General features: G+C 49.9%; 1 protein-coding gene across 1 annotated transcript in view; it reads left to right on the top strand.

Moving 5' to 3' along the window:
* The window catches only part of GMPR (guanosine monophosphate reductase), a 45,862-nt gene that overhangs the window by 16,848 nt on the left and 12,571 nt on the right, over window positions 1-16,443 (top strand). The window contains exons 5-6 of the mRNA XM_006727707.3: window positions 8,079-8,160; window positions 11,859-11,965. Coding sequence (XP_006727770.1) covers window positions 8,079-8,160; window positions 11,859-11,965 — 189 coding nt within the window. The remainder of the gene's footprint in view (window positions 1-8,078; window positions 8,161-11,858; window positions 11,966-16,443) is intronic.

The following is a 16,443-nucleotide window of genomic DNA, read 5'->3' as shown; positions in this document are numbered from 1 at the left end:
TGAGCCACTCAGGTGCCCCTGCTAATGCCTTCTTAACAGTATTGAATTGTGCCTGTTCTCGAACCTTGTGTAAATGGTAACCCTGCTGTGTGTGTCTCTTGTCGTTTTTTGGTCAGTAGTATGTTGAGATGCAGCCACAATTTATGTAAGCCATATGGTAGGTGTTCCATTGTTCCTAGAACAAGTCTTTATTTTTTTAAGATTTCACTTATTTATTTCGAGAGTGTGAGTGGGGGGAGGGGCAAGGGGAGAGAGAGAATCTCAAGCAGACTCCCTGCTGAGTGTGATGGAGCCTGACGTGGGGCTTGATCCCACAACCCTGAGAGCGTGACCTGAGCCCAAACCAAGAGTCAGCTGCCCAACCGACTGCGCCACCCAGGCGCCCCCGAAACAAGTCGTTAATACCGTTGCCCACCTGCTCAACTTGCCCCTTCCTCTTGCTCTGCTTGGCCGCTGGTTGTGACACTGTTAGAATCGCTAACTTAGTGCCCCTGAAGTTGATGCGGCCCCATGAGCCCAGTCACACTGGGGAAGTCACCTAACCTTCTGAATCTCATTTTCCTCACCTGTGAAAGGGAGGTTGGGGATCATAGGGGGTGGGGGGGATCAGATGGTGTGATGTGTTGTGCTCAGTGCGCTATTCACAAACTGTTGTTTGCCGGTTGCGAGGACCATTGAGGACAGATGCCCTGAGCGCTGAGTCAGAGATGGAAGGCTGATGGAGAAGATGAATGGAAAGTGGGATGGGGCGGGGGGAGTGGTTTATTTGTTTTGTTGCAAGAAGATGGAGAAAACCTGTACCACTTCTCCCAAAAAGGGTAAGTGATAGCAGAAATCGGCAAGAGCCCCGGAACTTTCTTTTTTTTTTTTTTAAGATTTTATTTATTTATTTGACAGAGAGACACAGCGAGAGAGGGAACACAAGCAGGGGGAGTGGGAGAGGGAGAAGCAGGCTTCCCACCGAGCAGGGAGCCCGATGTGGGGCTCGATCCCAGGACCCTGGGATCACGACCTGAGCCGAAGGCAGACGCTTAACGACTGAGCCACCCAGGCGCCCCGCCCCGGAACTTTCTATCCTTGGCTCCCGACCGTTGGCTGTAAGTTCTAGCTCACAGCTGGGCCTGCCGGGAGCTGAGGCAAGCCGCCCGCTGTGGAGCCCAGGGAGCCCGTTGGTGCACCACCCCTCAGGGATGCGGACCAGGGGATGGGCAGTGCAGGACGGAGGTAGGCTGCTAGTTCAAGAGGAAGAGCGTTGTACAGAGCCTGGGGCTTGCCATGGGGATGAGGCCAGGAGGGAGGGGTTGGCGCAGAGTTCCCGTGGCCCTCCGGGCAGCCACCACCAGCAAGCGCCCCTTTCGCATCTGCTGGTTGGTTCTGGGATGTGTTCTCATTGTTCCTGCCAGTTTCCCCAGCAATGAACGGGGGACTTTGGCGAGGTAGATGCATTATTCCTGAGGCGTTCTTTGCTTGCACTGACCCCTGAACTCTGGGCTTCATTTGGAAACCTCCAGTACTCTTAACACCCTTGGTTTTTGAAAGTCTAATTTCTCTTAATGGCTTTTGGATGCATTACCGTTTGTCCAATGTTTTGGAACCGAAAGGTATATGATATGGGGGCTGAGTGTCATCGTGATGGTTCCGGTGCAGTGAACAGGAGGGGTGCTCAGAAACGCTCTTGAGGCTGGCAGTTCCGGGGGTCTGTCTGCAGCACGGGGCTGTTGCTCCCCGTTCCCTGTACATCCTGGATTCACGTGCACACCCCATTTCCTTGCCTTTCCCCTGACGTGCACCTTGCTGCAAGGAAGGATGGAAAAAGCAGGGATTTTTAGAAAACTTCGGCAGATGAGGCTCCTGTAGAAGGTGCTGGCTGCTAGAATAGTGTAGTAAGTCCCAGAGCCATTTGCCTGGTGGCTTTCAGAGAGGAAGGAGAAAGATGTGCTCCAGGTGGTGTAGAAAAAGGTACTAGCCTGGGTGAGGGGCTTTTGATGATGGCCAGTCTTTGAGCGTGGATAGTAGCATCTACTTTTATTGATGTGAAACTCCGTTTTACAGAGCTCAAGGAACTTTCTGAGGATCCCACAGCCTATAAGAGGTGGGCCTGGGGTTCAGAGCCAGGTCGCCTGCCCCCAGGGCCTGTGATCTTCCGTTACACCACACCGAAGCCAGCAGCCGCACCAGCTTGCTGGGATGTGGATGTCCCTATATAGGGTCTGGGAAATAGCTTTGCACTGGTGTGTTTTTCTTTCTCACTTGGTCCCGAGGGGGTAGGTCTGTGACACCTCACCTCTTCAGAGTAGACCAGACGCCCACCCCACACCGCTGGGCGGTGCCCATTAGCCGCTGTTGACCGATCCACAGGTAGGCCATGGGCACGGCCTCGGCATTTCTGCGCGTGGCCAGTGGCTCAGTCCCTGCTTGCATTCTTTCTGCAGCACTCGTGATCGGACAAGCTTCAGAGCCACAGGGGGACACCCCCTGCTCCGTCCCTCTTCCCAAGGAGGTGGACGCTCTTTAGAATCCCTTGCACATTGTCAGCCATGGGCAGCCTCGCTCGCCCAGCGTGGAGCGCGCCTCCCTGAGGTCCAGGCGCTGGTTATGGCAGACCACGCCCCGCAGGCTGAGTTGCCTGGATCTCCTGTTTTTACCCTCTTTCTGGAACTGGTGTGAACTGGAACTGTGCTAGAAGCCGTGAAGGGCCTCAGATCCAGGTGATGTGTGCGTCTCTGAGAGTCCCATAGTAAACGGAGTTTAATGTGCCATAAAATGTGGTTATTGCCTTGATAACTTCTACTTCCTGCTTCCGTGGGTAGGCGTAGGGACATTTCTGTGTGCTTGGGGGAAGGTACTAGCGTTAGCATGTCACCACCTTTTTTTTTTTTTTTTTTTTTTAAGATTTTATTTATCTGACAGAGAGACACAGAGAGAGAGCACAAGCAGGGGAAGCAGCAGAGGGAGAGGGAGAAGCAGACTCCCCGCTGAGCAGGGAGCCCAACACAGGGCTCGATCCCAGGACCCTGGGATCCTGACCTGAGCCAAAGGCGGACGCTTAACTGACTGGGCCCCCCAGGCTGTCCCCAGCATGTCACCACCTGATACCAGGAGCTGGAACACTGTGGCCCACAGGCCAGATGCGGCCCGCGGCTGTTTGCCAGCCCTGCCTCCCATCCTCCTATGGAAAGGATTTTTCTTGGCAGGGGTCCTCAGAAGAGCCAGTAAAAAGTGGGTAGAGAAGTTACTGTTGAAGAGGTACTGAATTTCAGTTTGGGATGATGAAAAGTTGTGGGGACGGATGGGGGTGAGGGCTGCATGACAGTGCCACTGAATTGTCCACTTAAAAATCACTAAAAACAATACATTTTATGTCATGGATATTTGACCATAATTAAGTCTAAGAAAAAAAAGTGAGCAGAAGAGCAATATATGGAAAGCATTCTTAAGTGGAGGGACTAAAAACATTTTATTGAGCACCCTTGGAGAGCTGGGCTCTGTACTAGGAATTGAATCGAACTTTCTTTGTAAACCCTATCTTGACCACACCAAGTGGGTGTGGTTAGTCCCAGCGTAGCAGGAGAAATGGAGCCTTCGAGTTCTTCGTTGCCTGGACCTGAAGGTCACCAGTGGACCCCAGGGCTTTCTGAACCTACCTTGCCTTAGATGTCTGGATCTAAAGGAAAGCTGGAAAAATGGGGGCAAAATAGTCTTGGTTTTGGTTTTGGCCCAGGGGACCTCTTTAATCCTGTGGCTTTTTTTTTTTTTCTTTTCCCTGGGCCCCCACGCCTCTCCTTGCCCTTGGAGGGGTGGTGGTTGCCGGCAAGGCATGCGAGTGGGGCGCCTGGGTGGTGCTTGGCCTCCCCCAGGAGAGGGGTGCCCGGTGGAAATTCCTGCCTGCTTCGGTTCCCCACCGACTCCGCCCCCCGGGAGGGTCCAGAGCTTGCGCTTTGTCACGGATGCCCGGGAAACGAGCGTGTGCGGCCACGTTCCGGTCATGCTATCTGCGCCACCCAGGAGCTGCTTCGGGCCCAGATAGGCTGGATCCTCTCTAATCACCCTGGCCGGCCCCAGGCCCCGGCATCGCCCCCACATCCCCGCCGAATCGCCCCCGAATCACCCCATTCACTGCTTCCTGGGCGGGGCCTGGGGCCAAGCCTGGGCCCGATCATGTCCTGTTGTCCTTCTCGTGTTTGATTTTGCCTTTCCCTTTCCTTCTTAGTTTTGGCCTTTCTCGGTGTCCACTTTGATGAGATCTGCCTCTGTCTTCAGCATTCTTGTCGAGCTGTCCTCCGGCTGGAGGTGCTTCCTGGTCACTCTGGGGTTTTCCATACGGCAGCTTCTCTGCAGTGACCGCCTTCCAGCTACTGATTAAAGAGCCACATGTGTGGCGGAGGGGGAACAGGGATACCTGTGCAAGCCTCTGGGCTACCAGAACAGGCTCACCTTCCTCGTGCTTTAAACTTAACTTTGAAGGGCGCCTGGGTGGCTCAGTCAGTTAGCGTCTGCCTTCAGCTCAGGTCATGGTCCCATGGTCCCGGGATTGAGTCCCTTGTCAGGCTCCTTGCTCAGCGGGGAGTCTGCTTCTCCCTCTGCCCCTTCTCCTGCTTGTGTTCTCTTTCTCAAATAAATAAATAAAATCTTAAAAAAAAAACCCAAAAACTTACTTTGAGCTTATGTGGTTGGACCTGGTGCATCCATCATGAACTGACTTGAATTAATTTATTTTGTGTAAAGTAGGCCCTTTAAAAAGTAAAATGATTTGTTGGCAGCACCAGATCAGGGGAAAAAAATATCCACATTGAAAGCAAAACTATGTAGGGAGCTGAGAGTAACTTCTGAGTTATGTATGTATGTATTTGTTTTTGTTTTTAAAATTTATTTTTATTTTATTTTTAAAATTTAAAAAATGTTTTACTCTTTAACAAGACCAGCAGTGAGGAAGAATTGAGAGCTTGGGAGTCTTGTTTCTTAGGTTCCTATTAAATTCTCCCTTGGCTACAAAGTTTACGTTGGTTCTTGTGCTAAAATAAAACAAAACTGAAAACCCAAAACCATCAGACTTAATTATAAAAGTAATGCAGTTCCTGGGGCTCCTGGGGCTCCTGGGTGGCGCAGTTGGTGAAGCGTCCGACTCTTGGTTTTGGCTCAGATCATGATCTCAGGGTCGTGAGATCGAGCCCCGAGTCCGGCTGCGTGTTTAGCTCGGGGTCTGTTTCAGGTTCTCTCTCCCTCTCCCTCTGCCCCTCCCGCTTGTGTTCACTCTCTTTCTCTCTCTCTAAAATAAATAAATAAATCTTAAAAAAAAAAAAAAAAGTAATGCAGTTCCTACTGTAGAATCCAGAAAATTTTAAAGAAAAAAATTAAGGGCACCTGGGTGGCTCAGTCAGTTAAGCCTCTGCCTTTGGCTCAGGTCATGATCCCAGGGTCCTGGGATCAAGTCCCACGTCAGGTTCCCTGCTCAGCGGGGAGTCTGCTTCTCCCTCTCCCTCTGCCCCCTCTTGCCCTCTCTCTCTCTCTCTCAAATAAATAAAATCTTTACAAAGAAAAAGAAAAATTTTAAAAGTTGGGTAATTCTTTCATTTATACATAATTTGTTAGCATTTTGGTATATATATATATTTTTTAAAGATTTTATTTATTTGACAGAGAGAGACATAGCGAGAGAGGGAACACAAGCAGGGGGAGTGGGAGAGGGAGAAGCAGGCTTCCCCGCAGAGCAAGGAGCCCGATGCGGGGCTCGATCCCAGGACCCCGGGATCATGACCTGAGCCGAAGGCAGACGCTTAACGACTGAGCCACCCAGGTGCCCCTGGTATATGTTTTCATGTACACGTATTCTTATGGGGTTTTTTTCGTTGTTGTTTTAAACAAAACTCTTTCCCCTAACATGATACTGAAAGCGGTTAAGCATTTTCCTGCACCATCAGACCAATCTTAAAAACCTCACGTAGCTGAAAAACATCAGATTGTTGAACCATTCCCATTTTGGGTAACACATTTGCAGTTTTGCACTATTAGAAATAGTATATACATCCTCATAGTTAAATCATTGACCTCAGTTATGATTATTCCCTCCAGAGAGGGTCGATCCTGGAAGTACACTCACTAGATCAAAGGATATATGTATTTTTTGTATTTGCTCTGTATGGACAAATTGCTTCCCAGGAAAACTTGTACTAAAGGAGACCTTGTACCAGCAGAGAAAGATAGTGTCTGTTTCCTCTTCGGTATTTAATGATGATTGTCCTTGATAATTTAAGTGACAAGTAGTACCTCCCTGGTATCTGAATTTAAATGTGATGATTAGTGGGGCGCCTGGGTGGCTCAGTCAGTTAAGTATTTGCCTTCGGCTTAGGTCATGATCCCAGGGTCCTGGGATCAAGTCCCGCATCGGGCTCCTTGCTCAGCGGGGAGCCTGCTTCTCACTCTCCCTCTTCCTCTGCCACTCTCTTGCGCAAACTCTCTCTCTCAAATAAATAAATAAAATCTTTCAAAAAAAAATAAATGCGATGATTAGTGAGGTGAACACTTTCCCTGTGTTTATTGGCCACTTTTATTTATTTCAGTTTGCTCATGTCCTTTGGCAATTACTCTGTGAGGTGTTAGCATTTCTTTTTCAGATTTGGGAGAGCTTTTATAATGTTAGTAAACCTTTGTCATAATCGCAGGGATTTTTCTCTACCACATTATTTGCCTCTTACTTTTGTTGATTATATGAGTGTGTGTGTGTGTATACACATAGATCTTTTTTTCCACTTTTATTACAGGTCTTCAAGGTATTCTAAGTCTGGAAGGGCACAACTTCAGTTAATTTAACCCTTGCATCCATGAATCTAGTTTTGGGGACAAGTATGAATGAGAATCTATATCTTGCTTCCAGAAGATCCCTTTCCCCAGCTCTGTTGAAACCTTGTTCTGATCCTCACTGACATGTAATGCTCCCCTCATCATACATGGTATCCTCAGTGTCCTGGTCCTTTTTCTGGACCGCCTAGCATTTTCTATTGTCAGATGGCTGTTGGATTAAAGCAGCTTTGAGCCTTCCTCATCCATAATACTTCTATACTGAATTAAAAGTCACTTTGTCTAGGTTCAAAAAGAAAAATACCCCCCCCCAAGGTATGAATTCAGTGAAAAGACATTGGGGCTTCAATGCAAAAAAAAAAAAAAAGCATCGTGGTAGCATGAATAGGGATGCATTTCCCAAAATAAGATTTTGTGCATTTGTGAACATTCAGGCATCTTGCCAAGTATCCTATGGACCAGCTGAAGAATCCACAGGGCAGTGAGTCGTAATAAAGAGGGCTATTTTCATGCTCCCCTGCTCCTGCACTGAAAGAACTTGTAGAATCTCCAAACCAGATGCATTCTTTCGGTTTTTAAGCTTCTGCCACGTCCTGGCTTCCCTGTTTATTCTTAGGGCCATAAGCTCGTGTTCTGAAATCGGAGTGTGCTGCAGTGTTGTTGGTCCATAAGGGCTCATCTGCCTTTTCAGGTCCAGGTGGGAACCACCGGCCCTGAGGTGGGGGAGGGACACCCAGGCATTTCCCATCATTGAGATGATCACTGGGTTTCGTAATCCGGAGCCCCTGGAGTTCATAAAGGTTCTTCAGGGGTTATCATCTCTGAAACATATTATGCCCGACAATAAAGATGATAATCATCTGAGAGCGTTTCATTGCTTATTTCATGTATTTGGGATCTCTGTAGGATTTTGTTTTGTCCATCACGGACATGTTCAGAAGCTCTGCCCTAGATAGTCTCCGGTCTCTTGTAGTTCTAAAATTATACACTTGGCGTACCTTCTACTGTCAGCTCACCCCGGTGTGGTCTCAGGTGTCAGATTCTATGTTCCTAGTCAGTAGGGAAGGAAACCGGGGGAACAGCCTGACCCACCAACCTCACATTTAATCCAGAATCAGGGATTCAGTCCATTGTTCCCCCGACCTCCCTCTCTTGGCCCCCAAGACTGCCTGGTGGCTTCAGGACGTGTCCGACTGTGTGTCCAGGTGTGGAGTTGCTCATTTACTCATCTTTGCATCACCAGGAATAATGTGTGATCGTGGGCTGTGTTCTTTCTGTCTCAGGCAGGGAACGTGGTAACAGGGGAGATGGTGGAAGAGCTTATTCTTTCTGGAGCAGACATAATCAAAGTGGGTGTTGGACCAGGTAAGACTTGCTGGGAAGCACAGCAGAGGTTGTGTGGCGGGCGCAGGGGTGTGGGGCTAGGGGAGGCCGGAGATTGTGGCCAGAAGGGAACCCATGGGTGACCCAGCCACAAGTGTAAAGCCCATTTCTTTTGGAAGTATCACACTACTTTTGGAAGTTAGGAAATGTCATTGGGTTGCTTTCTGATGCCCCCAGGGAACGTCTTAACGGAGCTGGGATGTGGGTAGAATGTGAGGTCCTGGTTTCAGAGCACTAATGTGGAAGAAGAGAATGCGGATTTCATTAATGATCCCATACACCTTGAAGAGGAAGGCCAGGGGGTGAAGAATCATGGGGACAGTTAATGGACATGAATAACTCAGGTTTATAAGAAGGTTTGAGGGACCCCAAACACTGCACATAGGCATACAGCTCTGAGGCCGCATTTGAACGTGACCCATGGCCCAGTCATTACCACCCCTGGCAGCTCACCTGATACATATCCAGCTCAGTTTGCCCCCATCCTCTTGAGCATTCTCTCCTAGGACCACCCATTGGTGTCTTGAGTGGAGGAGCAAGGCAGAGCCTTTCTGTCCTTACACTGGACAGTTCCATTTTCTCCTGGGCCAGATGGTGGTCACCTTCCCCTTGGGCGAAACATGAGCTTTCATGTTTCCAAATTCTTCCTTGCACATCCATTCCTAAACAAACACTAAAATTGGAGAGAAGGGAAGAAGATACACATTTTCAGCTGGGAATAAAAAACAGTGGAGATTTTTAAAATACCGCCCACCCAAAGAACACTACCAAAAAAGGAAACAAACCGTCAAGCCATATGAGAAGAGTGTGGGAATGAGCTGCAGGAGGCAGAAGATGTCGTGTTGTTGACTTGGCACAGTTATCAGCCATGAGGGAACAGGATGTGTATGAAGAGAGGATTAGGGAAGAAGAGGCTTGTAGGCTCACCAGAGGACTTGAGGAAGCTCTCAAGATTGGGCTTTGGATGTTGCCACTTGGGCCAATTAACAACAAAGTCCGAGCAAGAGGAAAGACAGGCCTGGTTTTTATGGAGTGTTGGTCGCTTTTTGAAAAGTCAAAGAGAGGCTAAGGCCCAGTTCTTACTGACCAGGAGCTCCCTGCTCAGGATGGGCTGTAATAGGCTGAGCTAATAATAGAACAGGCTACTAATAGACCAGGAAGACTCTTTCTTCCAAAAGCAGGACGCTCACCAGTCACCTGTTTAATCAGAAATACGTACGGAGCATCTACTAGCTGCCATTGTTCTGGGTACAGGACGTAAGTGTAGGCAGTCTTCTTGGCTCTCAAAGAGCTATTCTTGATGTACTTGATGTAATCTTGAGCACTCAGCTGGACTTGTTTCCTTCATGCGCATGCTCTGTGTATACACTCTGTTTCCCCAGAAGATTTATGGTCCTTCCATTGTTGCTGTGTGCCCCCCCCTTCCCCCAGCCCTGGCAGGGCTGTCTATCAGAACAGATACGACCAAAGAGGGTAAGGAGCTTTGTTAGATCCCCTTCTTTAAACTGATTGAAGATGACATTTAAATTTCATGAATTCTTCAGAATAAAAACCTTGGGTATTCTGTCTGTGAATGACAGCATTAAGAATGGGCGCCTTGCCCCTGTAACCGGGAGAAAACATGTATCCAGTTTCTCCTTTCGACCTGAGCATTAATCAAGACCATTCCCATGCCTCGTTTGAAAGTTCTTCCTTGGCTCTTTCCAAGAAAGGTGACTGGCCTAACCTCTGTAGGTCTCTCCCGGGGGCAGAGCTCTGGGCCCCTGCGGCAGAGACCCCTGCCTTCCTGCGAGGATCTGGCTATGGAGTGGGAGAGGAGAAAAGCCAGTTGGGAACCAGAGATTAGGAAATGAATTCTGCCTTGCACAATGAAGGTCTGGTGCCTGGGGCAGAGGGTGCCTTGGTGGGGAGAGGAGCTCTCTGGCTCCAGGATTGTGAGCAACACAATGGACATCAAGAGATGTATTCTGCCCTGTAGCTGGACAGGTGCAGGAGGAAAGGGGGCTCCCCCATCCTTCTGGTTTTCTTGCTGAATCCCCTCCTGGAATTCTGGACATGGTTCTCTGTCTGGTCCTGTCCTCGAAGCCCTGGAGAGAGATCTGGGGGGACCGTGAAAGCACTCGTGGTGGTGGGGAGCCAGGAGAGGAGGCTGGGTTTCCAGCAGCCTTGTCTCCAGGCCTGATGGCCGATTGAGCTGGGAAACAGTGTGACTGGCATGTGGGCGACTCATCTATTCTTAAGTTTGCACATTCTTTTAGTGACTATTTATAGCCCCCTTATGTACGAGGCTCTATTCTCAGCGCTGGATCTACAACAATGACTATCCATGGAGCTTACCATCCAGCAGAGAAAACAGATCCCCTGCGTTCGTACACAAATAATTATTTAAATGCCTCTTTTTGAAGTGAATACCATGGTGAACAACTCCCCTGAGGTAGTGACATTTAAGATAAAGCCTGAAAGATGAGAAGCATTGGCAAGACCAGGGGGGGTGGTTCATAGGGAGTGCTCAGGACAGAAAGTACAGCATGTACAGAGAATCCCCAGGGTGGGGAGAAACTCCCTGTGCTGGAGGAACTGGAAGGTCCCAGTGGCTGGAGTGTGGGGAGCAGGAGGGAGAGCGAGGTGGCGGAGGAGGGTGGCAGGTGGACATATGGGAATTCGGTCTGGGTGATCTTGGGGGACAGGGGGTGCTCATTTGCAGGGAGAGGCGGACAGGACTTGAGCAAGGGGACAGGTGCTGGAGATGGTGGTGCTCTGGGCATAACTCAGCCTGGACCTAGCTGGGACCGTACTCTGCAGACGGGTCCACCAGGACTGGGGTTGACCTTGGGAAAGGCAGAGGTCAAGGTGGGTTGCAGGCATCCGGGCGGCTGGTCCTGAAATGGAAGCTGGTCCGGCCGCCCAGGCTAGACGGGGACCCCGGACAGGGTGGGCGATCACGAAGCCCAGGAGGCTGGGGCCCACTGAGGACAGAGCTGGGTGGGAGGGGGTGCAGGCATGGGGCTAGTGACGCACCGCAACCCCGTGCGTGAGTGTTTCCATTTCTGTTTCATAGGCGAGGCCGAGAGGCTCAGAAAAGTTAGAAATTTGACAAAAGTTGAAGGTAAAGAGGCTGTGGGAGGAGCCCGAGGGGTCCCTTGATGTATAGCGTGGTTGTGCGGAAAAGCGAGGGACAGGGAAGGGACGGGAGTGTAAGCAGGCAGAGATGGGGGCTGACGTCACGGCGAGTGACAGTGACAGGGTGTCTTGGGTATCAGCGGTTGACGGTGATGAGGACCAGAAGCCACGTGGCCAGATGGTGGGGTTCTCACCACCCGCCACTCCCCCCTGGAAAGAAAGTTCACCCCCGGACCCCGTAAATCGGGGCGGGGCTGTGTGCCCGTGACGCAGGCTCGTTTTGTATCACGTGCTGCTCATTCTTTTTTTTTTTTTTTTTAAAGATTTTATTTACTTGACAGAGAGAGACACAGAGAGAGAGGGAACACAAGCAGGGGGAGTGGGAGAGGGAGAAGCAGGCTTCCCGCTGAGCAGAGAGCCCGATGTGGGGCTCGATCCCAGGACCCTGGGATCCCGACCTGAGCCGAAGGCAGACGCTCAACGACTGAGCCACCCAGGTGCCCCACGTGCTGCTCATTCTTAACCATCTCTCTTTGGGCCCCGCCTCTCCCGCCCTCCAGGTTCCGTGTGCACCACCCGCACCAAGACGGGGGTGGGCTACCCCCAGCTCAGCGCGGTGATCGAGTGCGCAGACTCTGCCCACGGCCTGAAGGGGCACATCATCTCCGTAAGTCTCCCGCGGGGCAGGGGGCTGGGTGTGGGAACATCTCGGGACTTGGGGGGGGGCCCGAGGAAGCCTGTTTCCTGGCTGCCCTTCATCCGGTTGGCCTCCTGTGGGCTTGGCGGTGAGCCGGGCACCTTGGTCCCAGCAGTGACATTTGGCAGAGACCCAGGCCCTGCTCCCCATTTACTCTGCAGTGAGGGGCGAAGGCACAGGGGTCAGTAACAACTCATGGCGTTGGGTGGTGTGTTGGATTTGTGAGGAGCTTGGGAAGATGAGAGGGCCACATGCTCGTTTGCTACAAAGCACCCCAGCCTGGGTGGATTAAAGAAGAGAAAATCACGGTCTTGCAGGTCTGGAGACCAGAAATCTGAGATCGGGGTGTCAGCAGGGTCCCGAGGGCTTGGGGGGAAGGCTCTGTTCCAAACCTCCAGTTCCCATGGTTGGTGGCACCATAGCTCCCGTCTACATGTGGCGTCCTCCCCGTGTGTGTGCGCGCCTGTGTCCATGTTTCTCCTTTCGGTAAGGATGACAGTCATGTTGCATTGGGGGCCACCGGCCCCTGGTTACCGGAGTGAGAGCGGATTCAGTAGCATGTTGGGGGCAGAAGGCAGATTGCTGTGGGTTGAGAAATCTATGGGAAGGGGTGAGGAGAGGCAGAGACAGTGATCTAGCAGCACTTCCAGGAAGCTCCTAGAAGGACAGCAGCCTGGGACGCAGCCACTAAACATTAAAGGTTGAGTGAATGAATTAATGCCAAATTAATATCTGTCCTCAGCGTAGCCATGATTCTGCTCTACCTTCACGGTTGTGACGACTATTCAGACAGTCGAAGAGACGTACCCAGAACACGTGGGATATAATCGTGCAGACTCAGAACGATGGCTTCCACTTAATGTGGGTTTTTTTTTTAACATATATATAATTTTTTTTTTTTTTTTTACAAATTCTGAATTCGTGGTGTAATTTTAGTGGTCCTATAACAGTGTTGACTCATTGAATATATTAAACCCTCAGACCTGTGCAGTTGCTGAGTCAGGCTCCCACATTAAATAATTAATTAAAAAAAAACCAAACATTTCCAAATGCATCTGATTACACATCCCTGCAGTATGATAGCTTGTTGATTTCAGCCCAGCACTTCAACATGTTGACGTGTGGTTTCTAGACTTGCTTTGAGGATACAAGGATACTCTATAAAAATCCCTACATGCGCCTTCCCTCGTTTTGAGCCTCAGTTTAGCATGAGTGCTATGGCTTTTGCTTCACGGGAGCCAGGGTCCTGTCCAGTGCGGATTCCCTGTGCTCTTCCTCACTCTTCACCCAAGTTTTCCATCCCTCCACCGTTCCATCAGCAGGTTTTTATTGAGCATCTACTATGTGCTAGACAAGGAAGGTTTGTTGGTTGCTGACCGTTCTGAGACCCTGAGCTTGTCACCATGTCGCTGCGCTTTTGCCCCAGGGCACAAGTGAACGCCCATTTATTGTGTGTGAAAGGCCGAGTGCAGTGATCCAGCTCACCGCAAACAGCATGGTCCCCAGGACGCCGGTGGGTCTCAAGTGTTCCCTAGGGCCTTGTTTTGGGCTGGCTGCATGAGAATCACCAGGGAAGCTTTCTTAAAAAGACATTCCTGGACCTGTCTTAGCAAAGACGACTCTTCCGAGGTTGGCCACGAAAGCGCCATATGTAATTAGCCCTAAATCTCTATCACGTGACCGTTTTCACCATCAAGAGGCTTCCACAAAATTCGGGCCCCGTGTCCTGTATATGCCTTGAGCGGCCACCATTTCCAAATCAGGGATCTGTCGAATAAAGTGTTCTACTGTGAACATATTCCGAGTTTCCACATTTGTGTCCTTCTAGAAATTTCACACCTGCTTCATTGATAGGACCATATTTGGGGGGGCGAGGTGGGTGGGGAGGCTCTGCATGCACCACCAGCGACTAAGAATCAACTTGGGTTCTCTTTACATAGCACCACCTCGCTGATAAGCTTCTTTTAGCGATTCTCCCAGTGTAGGGCCCAGACCAACAACATCAGCATCAACTGAGAACTTGTTAGAAATTCTCGGGCCTACCGAATCAGCAGCTCTGAAGGGGAGGCCCGGGACTGTGTTTTAACAAGCCCTCCAGGTAATTGTCATGTGCTCTCAAGTTTGAGAACCACGGGTTCCTGTCCTGGAGGCTCAGCATACCCTGGTGGGGCCCGTGTTCAGAGCGGGGTCTCGTCTGCTAGTGCCCAGGGAACGGCTTCTCTGAACTTGTCAGTCAGGAACAGTGGCCGCCCAGGCTTGCGGTCCGGGTGCTCCCAGGTTCTCAGTACTGGTGAGAGATTTCCCAGACGGGGTCAGACGTTCCGTGCGTAGCCAGAAGACCAGACGAAGTTAGACTCCCGTGGGATCGGCACTCTTGACCTGAGCTCATTCCTCCTGGCCAGCCCAGGGGCCCGGGGTTCATAGCAGCCATTTCTTCGACCGCCCCTGTGTCTGATGGGGTTTCACAAGCCGATTTCTCCCATTAGCCAGTCCCTAAACCCACTGGAAACCCATCGGATATTTTGGATCTTGCTACTCTGCCCAGTTGCCTTCCAGCTGTCTCCTATGACACTTTGGTCGTTGAATTAGCACATCCATGCTGTTGAAATTCAGTAAAAGGAAGCCACAGCAGGGGGCTGTTAGCAGGTGCTGATGCTCAAGCGGCTGGACTTGAATCGGGTTTCTATTTATTGCGGCCCACATGGGGTTCTGAGAGGCAGAGAGCTATAAATTCAGGACACCCCCTACGTAGGTGAAGATTGAAGTGTGACTAGTTAGTTTTGTCTTGTCATCTGCTGGGGACATCACACAAAAGAGAATTATAAAGGTGGAAACAAACTGTAGAAATGATCCCTGAAAGTAAAGGTGGAAACAGACTTAGAAGAAGGAATGACTGTTATTTGTTGAGCATCTACTACCTTCCAGGCACAATACACTTAGAATTTATGATCCTTGGAACAACCTGACAAACTAGCAGTTAGCTTCAGTTGACAGGTGTATTAGGGTTCTCTAGAGAAACAGAAACAATAGGGTGCATGTGTACATGTGTGCTTGGCAAGAGAGGAGGTTAAGAAAGTATTATAAGGAATTGGTTCACGTGATTATGGGGGGTGAGAAGTCCCAAGATGTGCAGGGTGAGTTGCCAAGCTAGGGACTTTGGAGAGCTGATGGTGTAGTACCAGTCTGAATCTGAGGGCCTGAGAACCAGGAAAAGCTGATGTTTCAGTTGATGTTAAAAGGCAGGAAAAAGCCCATGTTCATTCAGAGGCAGTCAGGAAAAATTCACTTGAGGAGGGTCAGCCCTGTTGGTCCATTCAAGCCTTCGACTGATTAGATAGGGCCCACCCACATGGGGGAGAACAGTCTGCTTAGTTACCAATTCAGATGTTAATCTCATCAGGAAGGAAGGGGGGAAGAGTGGGAGGGAAGGACAGAGGGAGGAAGGAAGTAACCTTCCTAGAAACAACCAGACTAATGTTTGACTAGGTAGCTAGCACTCTGTGGCCCAGTCAAGTTGATACATAAAGTTTAGCCGTTGCAATCAGGTGAGGAACTGAAGCTTCAGGATCTTAAGTAACTTGTCCAGCATCACTACCGGCAACATTCAAACTGAGGTCTGTTCATCTTCCCTTGACTGCCCTCCCCCCATTTAGAAAATGAGGAAGTCACAAAGAACGAGAAGAAGAAAGGCTTGCTGAAGTCACAGAGAATGCAGGGTTGGTACAGGACCCCATCTGCTCGTTCTCCCACCCCAGTGCTCTGGGAGATGTGCGCGTCCTCTGTCCTTCCCCCCCCCCCCGGGACCCCACGCGTGTCTTCCAGTGGGGAAAGGACAGTCAGTCCCCGATGCACGGTTAGAAGGGGAGGGATTCGAACCACCGGTGAGTTCACTATCCACTGATAACCAAGCACACCTTGGACTTCGTGCTGCTTTAGAAGACCTAGAAAGAAGTCCTCGGATTAGGTTGACTGGACTCACTCTGGTCTCTTCTTGACTCAAGCTCCAGCATTTTAATCAGTGCATTTTATAAAGACCAAGAGAGCATGCCTTGTCAAGGCTCAGAAGGCCCTGTATCGTGAAGGGCTGGTCATGGTAAGGATCCAGATGATTCAAAGTCATCCCCAAACTTCTCCCTCTCTGTACCCGGTCACTAGTACTTGCACTGACCCTTTGCAGAGAAGTAAAGATGCATCAGCAAATTTCTGGTAATTTTAACGATTTAATACAGCATTTCAGAAGCAGTTAGACCATTCTTTAGCAAGACCTAAACAAAGTTTTTCAGATAATTAAAAATTTTTGAGGCCTGAAAAATTCCCCAACAGCATAATTTAGCCTAGAAAAAGTTAGAAACTACAGATAAATATAAAGGTTCCTGGAACTGTCAGCCTTCTTAAGAGGACCACGCCTAATGTTTTGATAAGTATGCTTCTCGACAGATTTATGTTTT

The sequence above is a fragment of the Leptonychotes weddellii genome, chromosome 8, assembly GCF_054177405.1.
Source record: "Leptonychotes weddellii isolate Sample4059 chromosome 8, ASM5417740v2, whole genome shotgun sequence".
Lineage (NCBI taxonomy): Eukaryota > Metazoa > Chordata > Mammalia > Carnivora > Phocidae > Leptonychotes > Leptonychotes weddellii.
Note: the sequence above shows the minus strand (reverse complement) of the source record. Positions and strands in the feature narration are given on the sequence as shown.